The sequence below is a fragment of the Prionailurus viverrinus genome, chromosome C1, assembly GCF_022837055.1.
Source record: "Prionailurus viverrinus isolate Anna chromosome C1, UM_Priviv_1.0, whole genome shotgun sequence".
Classification (NCBI taxonomy): Eukaryota; Metazoa; Chordata; class Mammalia; order Carnivora; family Felidae; genus Prionailurus; species Prionailurus viverrinus.
Genome location: NC_062568.1, coordinates 91,235,324 through 91,248,413, shown reverse-complemented (window position 1 = coordinate 91,248,413; position 13,090 = coordinate 91,235,324). Strand labels below are relative to the sequence as shown.

The window sequence follows — 13,090 nt, the reverse complement described above, 5'->3', positions numbered from 1 at the left end:
ACAACTCAACGAGTATCTGATATACATTAGGCACTTTCTACTTAATGCCTCATGTAACCACCCAAAGAATCTCTGACAGGTTGCTATCTTACTGTCTTTTCTGTAACAAATCCTGTTTTGTGGTAGGTTGGGGTTTTTTTGTTTGTTTGTTTGTTTTTGATGAGAAGGAAAGACCCAGAGAAGTTAGTGACTTGTCTGAAATCTCACAGCTGCTAGTGGATTTAGATAGTAGAGACAGATTCAGAGCCAGCTCTTCCTTAGTTTCAAAGTGTGTGTGTGTGTGTGTGTGTGTGTGTGTGCGCGCGCGCGAGCGCGAGCGCCTCACCATTTGCTTTTGCCAGAGTCAGAATCTGGGCTCTGGATAGGCCTTGATGAGTGGGTAGAATTTGGATAGGCAGCAGATTGGGACAGGCTATGCCATCCTCCCCGACAAAATTCTTGGGAGGTATATTTGGGTATTGATGTTGCTAAGTGTAGTTAGCTTGAAATAAATTATTTTTTTTATGTTTCCTCTCTTGTGCCCTTTTCCTAGAATAATGAAGAAGGTTGTAGGAAACCGATCTGGCTGCCCAACTGTAGGAGACAGAATCGTTGAGCTCATTTATATTGATATTGTGGGACTTGCTCAATTCAAGAAAACTCTTGGACCATCCTGGGTTCACTACCAGTAAGTGCTACATGCTGTCCTAAAGTTTATAGAGCTATTTTATTTTTTATTTTTTTAACAAGGGTAACATGGTTACAGACAGAAAAAGCTTACCAAATATTATCTTTTGGATAGTGTGGAGCAGGTTTCTCATTCCTAATTGAAATTCAGATTTTCCACAGTGACTTTATACTTTCAAAGGCTATTCATTCTTTTCACTGATTTCTTTTAGAGAACAGAAAGGGTCCAACTTCCTCTTTACCTTCCCTGATGCTCAGCTTACCTCTCTCAGTGTGCCTACGCCATTCTCATTTGTTTAAGTAACAATTCGGATAAAACGTGGAAAATGTCACTTCTTGTGCTCCTCAGATTTGAGAGGATGACTCATTTCTCTTTGCCTTTCCCTCATCAGTTTGTCATTTTTGGAAGAGAAAGCTGTGAATACGTTGTCTGAATGCTGGGGTCTTGCACTTTTTAGGACAAGACCCCTGCTGAGCATGACTTGAGTGCACCGCCTTTATCACTTCGGAGAAGAACCCATTGTTCTCTGCAGTGTGGGAATGGGGCCATGTTTTTTTGTTTGAAATGATTTTACATCGTGCACAAGCATGGCACTAAATAACAGTGAATTACATAATGAAGTTTACCAATTTTTCCATTTTCTTCCAATCTTTCTAAAAAAGGTTTAGTTTGATGCTACCATACCTCCAGCATGTCTTGTAACACTTACGTGCATTTTTAACAAAATGAGTGTAGCTGTAAGTTTCAGCCTTAGGCAAAATATCCAGTTTGAATTTAATAATAATTTTTGAAGAAGCATACTTTTTTTGTTAGCTTCCACTTACTACAGCTGGTACTTTTATTTATGGTCTCTCAAAGTTTACAATAAATGTAAATAAACATCATATTTTATTTAATGGTGTCAGTGGTACCTAAATTTGGTTAAAAAGCATGATGTTAGTACCACTTGACTGATAGTGAATGTTGATCTACAGTTTAAACCAAATTCCTAAGAAAACATTTGGAAAATCTTTCAATTAGCATGACTTAGAAATTCCTCCATGTGTTTCTTTTTTATTGTTTTTGGGTAAAGAGATGTTTTGATGTGTTCTTCTAACTTAACCAGTAATTGAATCCTTAACGACTTGAACTAGGTCTGTTTCAGGTTAGTTTCTAGTTTAACATTATTTATTAACTTTAAGCTTATGTCAGATTGCAAGTCCTTTAGAAATTCAAAGGAAATAAAAAGTCAAAATAGTAGGAATCTTCTCCAAAACACAGTAGAGAAAACACCCATTTTCTGTAGAATTTTCTTGTCAGTAGCTGTAATTTTTCTCACTGGGCAGTGAAATACTCAGTGACAGAGGAAAGGGATTCATTGAGAAGAGATTGTGTATTTTTCATTTTGTTTTGGATATAGTTTCAGGAGAAAGCAAAAGCAGAATCTTGGTTTGGGCCAAGATAACACTCTACCTTCTGCACCCCTTTTTTCCTGTTCTTTTTGGTTTTTTCCTTGAAACCTTCATACATCTCAGTTATGTTCTCATCACATTTGTTCTCAGTTATGTGGAAATAACCATCTTTCTTTCTGGTTAATAAGCCATGTAAGTAAATAATCATTTTTCCCCCTTTTTAGCTTCAGTATTAAAAAAAAAAAAAGAAAGAAAGAAAAGCAGAGCTCTTGTTCTCTGGCATTTAGCAAATGGCAGGCATCTGGTAGATGTGCAAAAGGAACAAGGCCTTACGGGCATCTCTAGACTCACATATCCTCACCATTAAGAAGGGCTGTTGGGATGGAAAAGTGTCCTCAGTGGTAGTGTTTAGGTCAATTAAAAAGGACTGTTTCATTATTAAAATGGTTACCACTGATGGGTATTTGAAACTTGTTGGATGAAAAGGGACCATCTCAGAGGGGTTTTATGGAAGGGTGTAATATTTATCTTTCCTTTCTTTAATTAATTATCTACATTAGTGATACTAGCTGGCAGGAGGTCTGTTAGGACTTTGGCCCTGCGGTCTTTGCTATGTGATGAAGGTAAGATTTCATCCAAAGACGAAACAGGTCCTCTAGAAAGTTACTTGCCCATTTCTTTCCCTTTTGAAGATTAGACATTTTCAAGACTGTCTGAATTCATCTTTGTGGATGGTAGATGGTATGAATTCCCTTAAATCCATTAACTCTGATCTTTCATTTAGGAGCAAACCTTGAGTCCTGTTGATCTTGGAAATTTTTTTTTTAATTTTTTAATTTTTTTTAATGTTTATTTATTTTTGAGAGAGACAGAGACAGAATGTGAGTAGGTTAGGGGCAGACAGAGAGAGAGGGTGACACAGAAGCAGAAGCAGGCTCCAGGCTCTGAGCTGTCAGCACAGAGCCCGACGCGGGGCTCGAGCCCACGAGCTGTGAGATCATGACCTGAGCCAAAGTTGGACGCTCAACCGACTGAGCCACCCAGGCGTTCAGAAAAATATTTGTAAATTCTGTCCAGTTTATGTGGGGACCCAGGAAATTCAGTTAAACCTGTTTGCAATGCCTACATGCAACTAGTATACCTAGGGACAGCAAAACTCATAACTATTTTGCTTCGTATGAGTTTTTAGCTGACATTGAGGACACACAGGAAAGTGAAACACAAATAGTACAAGATATACCATGGGGTTTTTTTGCTTTATTTTAGAGAGAGAATGTGAGTGGGGGAGAGGGGCAGAGGGAAAGAGAAAGAATCCCAAGCAGACTCCACGCTCAGTGAAGAGCTCAGTGAGGCTCGATCCCATGACCCTGGGATCATGACCTAAGCTGAAATCAAGACTTGAACATTCAACTGACTGAGCCAGCCAGGTGCCCCAAGATAAACCATATTTTACATCAAACTCCAAAGTAGAAAGTAGGTCCTGCCAAGGAAGTTGTGAGCGTCCATCTTATAGTAGTGTGGCTTGCAGCTAAGAGAATGTTCCAGGAGTCATTTGGCATTACTGCAGCGATTCCTGTTAGAAGGAGGCCAGCTGCCTCAGGCAGCAAGGCAAATATCTTTTTAAGTCATCGGGCTGTTCCTGATGCTTCAAACACACGAAAGGCATTAGAAGAACTACATAAATATTAACAGCACAAACCCAGTTCCAAACACACAGCTGTAGAATGTGATCGAAGAAGGAAAACTATAATGTTAAAGCTTCTCTGCCGTACACAGAGATCATTCCCCTGCCTCTGGTTTATAAAACAAACCCAGGTCAGCTAAAAAAAATGGATGATTCCTAAACCAAAGCTTAAGTATAAGGATGTAGAATTACCAGTTTCTCAGACATTGAATCATTCATTCTATGGCTTTCTGCTGGGAAGAAGCCAAACATCAATAGCACTCTGTCTAAGTCTGGGCTTGCAGGCATTAGGCTCCTACCAGTCCTCTTTACTCATCAGCGTTCATCTTAATGATCCAAATTCACAATAAAACCAATAAAACACAAAGTTAAAATAACAAGCCAAAGCTAGAGAGGAATATACCCTGCTAGAGTTGATTGCAAATGAGTAGAAGTAGCCAAAGCCTTCAAGACAAAGGTTTCTCATGATAAAGGTGACCTGTTCCTCCCCACTGTGCCTGCACAGAGCACTGTAATCTTTGAGTCCCAGCCCTGGCCCTTCGACAGGAGCTGAGCAGCTCCATCTGTCAGTGTGTGTCCCTCTGTGTCCTACTCTTCTCCAACGATCTTCTACAGAGCAAGCACTGTCATCCCTGCTGTTTTCTGAATGATGCCATCTTTCGCAGAAGAAAATGCACTGGTTTCAACCAGTGGCTTTTGTATCTTATTTAAAAATATAAGTTAAAGGGTTAATTAATGTTAGAAGTTTAAATTTTAAAAAGGGATTTTTATATAAATTTTTTAATGTTTATTTTGAGAGAGAGAGAGAGAGAGAGAGAGAGAGAGAGAGAGAGAAAGCGAGCATGTGTGATGGAGCTTGTGGAAGGGGGAGAGAGAGAATCCCAAGTAGGCTCCATGCTGTCAGTGCAGAGCCCAATGCAGGGCTTGATCTCATAAACCATAAGATCATGATTGGAGCTGAAATCAATAGTTGGATGCTTAACCAACTGAGCCACCCAAGTGTCCTTTCTTTTCTTTTTTTTTTTTTTTTTGTTTTTTACATAAAAGTTTTTATATTAAAGAGTATATAAGTTAAGGAATGGGAATCTTTTATTAAGAGTAAAGGAAGTTCCCGAGCTATTCAGAGAATGGGGAAAACACACACTGGTCAGTTCTTTTTCCTGTAGCTTTCTTTTTCCTGTACTGTGGGCTTCCATTTCTGTCCACTTCTTGACTGCCAGGCTGAAGATGTGTTCTTTGTGATATTGTGAAAATTGTCAGTGTAATGGTAGCATGTTCCTTGAGAGCCACACAGGAATCAAAAATAAGGAAACATTTTGTATGGTCGGCTTGTATTTCCTTCTGCCCTCTTCCTTTTCCTCCCTTCCTTGTCTAAACAAATGGTAGTGATCTCTAATGAGAAAATCCTCACACTAAAGTGGCAGTCTACTCTTGATTTTTCTGGAAAATCCAATCTGATGTTTGAATTTTATTTTTCTGAATCACACAGTGATGTAAAAGAAAAAAAAAGTTGAGAGAATGCCTTCATAATAGTGAGAAAAGGAAGAAATAAACGGAATCTGATACTTAGAACTCACTTGCTATTATCTGATTCTAAAATGTGGGTTTTAAAATGTATTTGCTTTTATGCTTATTGGTCCATTAACAGCCATCCAGAAGTTTTGCAGATGTATAACCACAGAAAACAGAGCTATTTTTATTGGTCAGGCACAAGCTAAATTTACATTAATGTTTTGAGAATCAGTAATGAAATGAATGTAAGCAAATTCAGTAAATTCTGTTTCAGCATCGATTCCTTTCTTGGGATTGGGATTGGTCACTCTCTGAGTACTCTAAAGCAGTGATCAGCAGGCTTTTTCTGTAAAGGGCCATGTAGTAAATATTTTAGGCTTTGCTGGCCACATGGTCTCTGTGGCAACTACTGAAGTTAACTGTTAGTGAGTAAAAGTAGTCATAGACCATAGGTAAACAATTAGGCATGGCCATGTTCAAAGAAAACTTCATTTTTGAACACTGAAAATTGAATTTCATCTAATTTTCATGTCACAAAATACTGCTTTAAAAAAAATTTTTGACACAAAGATCTTAAAATAAGTGGTAGAGAAGATTGGGCTGTCCAAATTTGAACACTTTGCTGAAAAAGCCAATGAAACATCTTCAGTTTCACTTCTTCAGGCTCTGGAAGAAAAGGGTAATGTTCTGTTACCGTTAAATACTTGTAATCAACACTACCTATTGAGTGAGATTCTAAATTCTACCTAAAATTAAATACTCTTATTAATTGATGAAAATGATAAGTGACTGTTGAAAGAGATAAGGTATGCCTCGTGCTTTCTGGAGACTAAAACCTCTCTCTTAGTCTGTCTGGGCTGTCGTAACAAAATGCCACAGTCTGAGTGGCTTAGAAATAACATTTATTGCTCATGGTTCTGGAGCTGAAGTCCAAGATCAGGGTGCTGGCGTAGTTGAGTGAGGCTCTCCTTCATCCACATCTCAGACTTCTTGCTGTGTCCTCACCTGCTGGAAGGGACAAGGGAACTCTTTGGGATCTCTTTTAAGAACACTGAGCCCATTCATGAGGGCTCCACCTTCATGACCTAATCACCCCCAGAGCCCCACCTACCAGTACCATCACCTTTGGGGACTAGGATTTCAACATAAGAATTTGGGTGGAGGGACACAAATATTCAGACCAAAGCCACTTCTAAAAATGGTAATTCTTTGTTTCTTCAACAACTGCTCATAGGTACCATGATATGCTCAGCCTTAGCTAGGGGTACAGTAGGGACCATGGCAGTCTACAATGCCAGCTATCATGGGACTTTTTATTTTGCTGGTGTCTGAGCAATCTTCTGTAACTAGTCCGCTAACCTGAAGCAGATGGGATCTGCTTGTAATGGTTTGGGCTCAGAAGTCACACATGGCGATGTTTGGTATATGTATTCTGGAGTCTCTCACTGCCTGTCCAGTAGGGTTTCTGATTAAAAGTATTTATTAGGCCACCCCATGGGCTCAGTTGGTTAAGCTCCCAATTTCAGCTCAGGTCACGATCTCATGGTTTGTGAGTTCCAGCCCCACATTGGGCTCTCTGCTGTCGTTGTGAAACCTACTTGAGACCCTGTCTCCTCTATTTCTCTCTGCCTCTCCCCCACCCACACACAGGCACTATTTCTCTTTCTCAAAAATAAATAAACATTAAAAACAATTAAAAAGTGTTTGTCCATTTTTGGCTGTCCCTGCAGGAGGGGTTAGAACTTTTAACTTCGGAACTTCGGGGTCAAGGTTGTAGTTTTATCCACATTGCTTTTTCCTTTTAGGTGCATGCTCCGAGTCCTGGACTCATTTGGCACGGAGCCAGAGTTCAACCATGCTAACTATGCCCAGTCTAAAGGCCACAAGACGCCCTGGGGCAAATGGAATCTGAACCCACAGCAGTTTTATACCATGTTCCGTGAGTATCCATGCCTTACCTCGGCTTTTCAGAATGCCACCGAAGACAAATGGGAAAAGAAACTAGATGGCCATGTATTTTGGGTTATGATTTCCCAGGGCTCTTAGCTGTAGGAATGTGTGCTGTGGAGTCTTTCCCTTGGGAGTAACTGGTTTTTTTTTGTTTTTTTGTTTGTTTAATTGGAATTGAAAGGCCATGTGAGCATTTTGCGAAAAGGCTTAGAAATTTTCTAGAGGAAAAAAACGTTCAACACGAAGTATCACTGGAAACCATTTGGGAAAGTACTTCGCGTGGACTCTGGACTGGCAGCCACTAAACACAGTTCATTCCACTTGGTGCTGCATAGGGTCCCCTTAATTACTGATGAGGAATGAGGTCTTTCGTGTAGATACACTTTCCAAAAAAATAAGTCTTAATTATTTAAGCATCAAACCTTGTAAAGAAAAAAAAAGTCAGCTTTTTTTTTTTTAAGTGAAACTATTTTAAGCTCAGTTTCATACTTAATCAGCTTCTTAAGTACAGGCCCCACAATGAAATCTCACTTTCTCTTGCTCACAAGGTGTCATTGTTGCCAAGAGCGGTGATAATTTTAGGAGGTGTTAAATGGACACCTAAAAAATGATGTCCTAACTGACCCCAGCAGTAGGTATCTGCGTTTTTCTGTTTCCGTATTGTTCCTTTCCCACTTTTACCATTTCTTACTGCTGCTGTCAATTTATCACCTCTAGCCTCATTACATTTATAATTAGCTGAGGACTGTGGAGGAAAATCCAAAATTTGATAGTGATCATGCCAAAAATAAATTTATGGTTGAAGTCCGCATACCTTGGTGATGAGATGAAGTCCTATTCTGGAAATGAAGGTCACGTGAGTGAAACATCAGTTCATTTGGATGCTCAGAGTGGAGAATTCACATTTTCCAAAATTATCAGAATGATTTTAATCCAGAGATTTTCATCCTGGAGTTAGCATCTGAGCTGTGAATCTCTTTGCTTTGCTAAGACCCAAGGGACCTGTGGCCTAGTTTTTCCCTATGTGGTTGCCCCTCCCCTTTGTCTGCAGTCACCTGAAGATGACCTTTTTCTCAGTTTCACTAAACATCACGAAGAACACATTGGACTCGTGCTTGCAATGTGAGGTATGAGACCGAAGAGTTAAGAAGGGTTATGGCAATTGGGAGATGGTGATTTAAAAATCAGCTCATGGCCAAGCATTTTCTGTAGCCCGGAAGGATTTGTGAGAGCATGTTACATGCATAGTGAACATGATTATTGTCCCTGGAGTTAGATCATCCTGCTATTGCAGCCTGTCCTGGAGCACAGTTTAGGGGATAAACTAATATATGGCATGTTGGGTGTCAGATGGCTGGCCAGTACAGTAAGGCATGATTGGAGTTAGCCTTTGGTTTGACTTTGTTGTGTAACTTTGAGGGGCTGGGATGAGGTGGTACAAAATAACATAAGATGCGATCCAGTGATTTTCATCAAATCAAATGTTAGTTGTGTCTAAAATGGCCAGACTTGTCTGAATGATATGCTATGTGTATGCCATCCACAAGATGGTGTTGCCCGTATCCAGGAAATAGAAATAGGAAGTGTTCCAGAAAGTATAAAGTTCCCTTTTACAATGTTGAAATTCAGAGTCCTAACTACCTGTTTTATTCTCTGTGAATGGAGGATTTCAGCAATGTTGGTTGACTGAGTTGAAAGAAATTCACTGCTTAAAATTAAAATGAAAACATAGATTAATTCCCATTTACCTGGGAAGGGGATGAATTTCCTAAGTGACTCAGCAGGAATCGGGGAAAACGGATACATTTGATGACCTTTGAAAAAAAAAGTAAAAAGAACCTATGGGGCAAAAACATAAGCAAATTCTATCTTGGAGGGTTGTATTCTTTAATATATAAAGAGCTTCTAAAAACTGAAGAAAAAGTGGTGTGATGCAATAGGAAAATGGACAAAGGCCATTACTTGTTTAGAGGAAAAAGAAGCTTATTGCTCCAAACATTTGAAAACACATTACCCTCACTCATCATAAAGAGAAATGCATATTTTAACTTCACCAAGACACCATGTCCCAAGGATCAGGTTGTCCAGAATCCAAAAGTTGGCAGCATAGCTATTCCAGTGGTGAGGGTCTGTCTTTTCCCACCCTGCTAGTGAGCATGGTACTAACTGGGGGACTGTAGTTGTCACAATTTAGCAAAACTACCAATACATCTTTCCTTTGACTGAGCAGGTCATATCTAAGAGTCTATCCCAGAGATAAGTGAGCAAAAATTAAAAATGGTGTGTGCACAGGTCATTTATTGTGGCACTATTTGTAATAGGCAAAGACTGGAAATAACCCAGATGTTTTTAATAGGGGACTGAGTGAATGACATGGTCCACTGATAGAGGGAAGCAATGTGAAACTGTGAAGAGCAGTGAGGGCAGATGGGGCGCCAGGGTGGCTCAGTCGGTCAAGCATCTGATTCTTGATTTTGACTCAGGTCATGATCTCACGGTTCATGATTTTGAGCCCTGCATCCAACTCTGCACTGACAGTGAAGAGCCTGCTTGGGATCCCCTCTCTCCCTCTCTCTCTCTCTGCCCCACCCCTGCTTACACTCTCACCCTCTCTCTCAAAATAAATAAATAAACTTAAAAAAAAAAAAAAGCAGTGAGGGCATTCCCCACTGTCTGGGGAGATGACTGGGATACTTTATGTGATAAAACCAAAATGCAAGGCAGCTTCTCAACCTGTTCCCTTCTGTCTAAGAAGGCAGTGTGTGCGTACATTAGTGTGTATGATTTGCCTGTACTTTTGAGAGAAATTATGCAAGCATAAATAACAAGCCAATGAAAGTGACCTCCCTTGGAGGAAAGGTGTACAGGATCAGGGATAGAAAGTAGATGTTTTTTTTTAATGTACCTTATTTTGACTTTGCAACCATGTAAATGTTTTATGTAATTAAAAAAAAGTCATCACTAAAAACTGAAAACAGATTGAAAACATGAAACAGGCCCAGTGTTCTATCTATCAGATGAGTATGAGTGTCCCACACAGAGAAAACAATTACTTCGGGAGTGACTTTTAAAGCTCAGTCTTTGGTCCATACATTCATAATGGGAAATACTTAAATTGATATTTGAAACCTTTACAGGTACACTCTAAGAGCCACAATTTTCAGGATATGAGATCAGGGGGAATATTTAAAGAATTTAAGTAAAGACTGTATAATCTTCAGCTTAAGTAGGAAGTATCAATATAAACTCATTCTTTATCTTTAAGAAGGAAACGTTTCCTAGCTCTGTACTTTGAAAAGGATCAAGAGTAAAGACAATCCGGTAGTAAGGAATATCCTTGGTGCTCAGACTGGGAACCCTTACATACCTTTCCCACTACTCTGAGGGAACTTCGTACTCAGATAAATAGCTGACCCCAGGTCTAGCGCGGGAAACTTTAATAATGGGACATGTCGACATGCCAGAAAGCAAGGAAACGGGGGTGGAGTCAGAAGGATGCCCGAGTCAAAGATGGGGTAGTTTGAGAATCACAAAGAACAGCTACAGAGGACTCCAGTCAAACCGGTGACAGATAATCCATGAGTCCAGGATGATCCTCCAAACAAGAAAACCCACAAAATCAATCTGTCCCCCTTTCAAAGTTGCCAGGGCACCACTTCAGTACTCTGTAAAATAAAGGGAAAGAATCCAACTTTGATGCTGCCTTTCTAGGACAAATTGTACTTGAAGATAATCAAAGAGCTGATGAAAGAAAATTGTTAATAATGAAGAAATCACAGCTAATAAATGCCAAAGGAATAAAAAATTAGAAAATCAGCATTTTGGGGGCACCTGGGTGGCTCAGTCAAGTCAGTTAAGTGTCTGACTCTTGATTTCAGCTCAGGTTGAGCCCTGTATCCAGCTCTGCACTGAGAGCACAGAGCCTGCTTGGATTCTCTCTCTGCCTCTCCTTCTGCCCTTCCCCTGCCTGCACTCTCTCTATTTCTCTCAAAATAAATAAACTTTTAAAAAAATCAGCAGGGTGTTTGGGTGGCTTAGTCGGTTAAGTGTCCGACTTTAGCTCAGGTCATGATCTCATGGTTCACAAGTTTGAGCCCCATGTTGGACTCGGTGCTCACAGCTCAGAGCCTGGAGCCTGCTTAAAATTCTGTCTCCCTTTCTCTCTGCCCCCCCCCCCCCACTCATGCTCTGTCTGTCTGTCTCTCTCTCAAAAATAAACATTAAAAATTTTTTTTAATAAACTTAAAAATATAATCATTTTGGTAGTCCTGAAGAGACAGTTGAGCAAGGCAGGGGTCGTCTGTGGTTGCTTCAGCCATCACATCACAGGTTGATGGCAAGCTTTCTCATGGATGACACTGTCTTAAATGGAGGAAATAGGGACATGAAGAAGGAAATTAAGCAGTTTGAGACCTTTATCATGTTGTGATGTGTCTGGGCTGGAGAAGTGACACAAAACAGTGACTCCCAAAGCCTGCCCACAGAGAACTCGAGTGCCTCCTCAAGAGGGGGTCCCATTCTTTCCATGTGTCAAAAGGGTGGATCCGGTCTACCATAGTCATCCCCACAGAATCCATTCCCTCACCTTCTGGATAAATGTGGCTATTCTAGTGGTCTGAAGGGGAAGACTGTTGCTTTGAACATGAGGAAGTGTCAAGTTATATTTATGTATTGTTAATTTTTTTTAATGCGACAAATTCACTAGCGTTTACTGTGTGGGTTGATAGTAGGCATTGTGTAGTTGAGGTATAAATCTGCACATGTATTACAGGTGCACTAGATGGTGCTCTGCTGGTAAGTTGCAAAATGGAAAGTGTGGCTCCGCAGAAATAGTGTTGCACTTGTAGAAGTCTGTTATCTTTCCAGTCCGGCTGTTGTGTGACCAGATTTAGCAGTGTTCGGGCACGTGTGGAGTGCAGAGGGAGGCTGGGGAAGCTGGTCAGAAAGGACCCAGAGGAGGATAAAAAAAGAAAAGGCACCATTGCTGACACATCTGGAGGATCAGTGACCTGAGGTTGTCCTGACCAGAGCGCTTTTGCTTTTAAACATTCAGAGCACACTTCTTGCTTTAAAGCAGCTTCTATTTCTGCTCTAACTCATCTCCTCCCTAAATTGGTGGAGTTTTTACAAGTTGAAAAACCTGATTTTTCTTTACTGTTTGCCCCAGATCTCAGAATTTCACGGAAACTGTTCTCTTTGTGTATCCGGTTTGCATTAGGGCATTTTTGTGCGTGTCATCAAAGACCATTCTGGACGCCTCCCTGAGTGGCTTCTACATGGACCAACTGAGTGGTCAGACAACACTGAGTCCTTTCGGCTACATGTACTGAGTGATGATTTTTTCCAAGAAGCTGCAAAGTCTGGTGGTTCCTCCCTCACGGAGGGCCCCTTGTGGTTGCACTCACCTCTTGTCCACGCTCCAGGTGGCCTGTGGGCTGGGCATTAAGGCCATCTCTTGCCCCACAGTGAGATCTTGAGAGCTCAACTTGGTTTGGACTATCCCTGATCAGAGACCACAGTGCCCTCCCTATGCCCTTCTGTCTCCACCTCCGTACCCCTCCCTGGATGCTGGCCCCAGTCCTCCTGACAGCCCGCTGGTCTCTGAAGATGCCCCCCCTAGATGCCTCCCCACTCTCGCTTCCTTCAAATCACTCTGAGAGCAAAACTGTTATTTTTTTTTCCTTGAAGAGTCTATTTAAAAGACTTCCCCTATCATCCCAGTTAAATTGAAGACAAAGGTAACCCAATTTCAAAAACAGAAAAAGCCTCCCCTGATGGAACAAGGCCCCCCATACCCTAATATAAGCATTATTTTATTTTCCGTGAGTATATTTTTACGTAGTTGTAAATACATAATGAAATTCTGTATCTCCTTTTTTCCTCCTT

General features: G+C 40.6%; 1 protein-coding gene across 7 annotated transcripts in view; it reads left to right on the top strand.

The window, feature by feature from the left end:
- MGAT5 (alpha-1,6-mannosylglycoprotein 6-beta-N-acetylglucosaminyltransferase) overlaps positions 1 to 13,090 on the top strand; it is a 334,676-nt gene that overhangs the window by 222,161 nt on the left and 99,425 nt on the right. For all 7 annotated transcript variants that reach the window (XM_047869764.1, XM_047869769.1, XM_047869763.1 and 4 more), the window contains 2 exons: positions 533 to 667; positions 7,060 to 7,193. In XM_047869764.1, the coding sequence (XP_047725720.1) occupies positions 533 to 667; positions 7,060 to 7,193 (269 nt within the window). The remainder of the gene's footprint in view (positions 1 to 532; positions 668 to 7,059; positions 7,194 to 13,090) is intronic.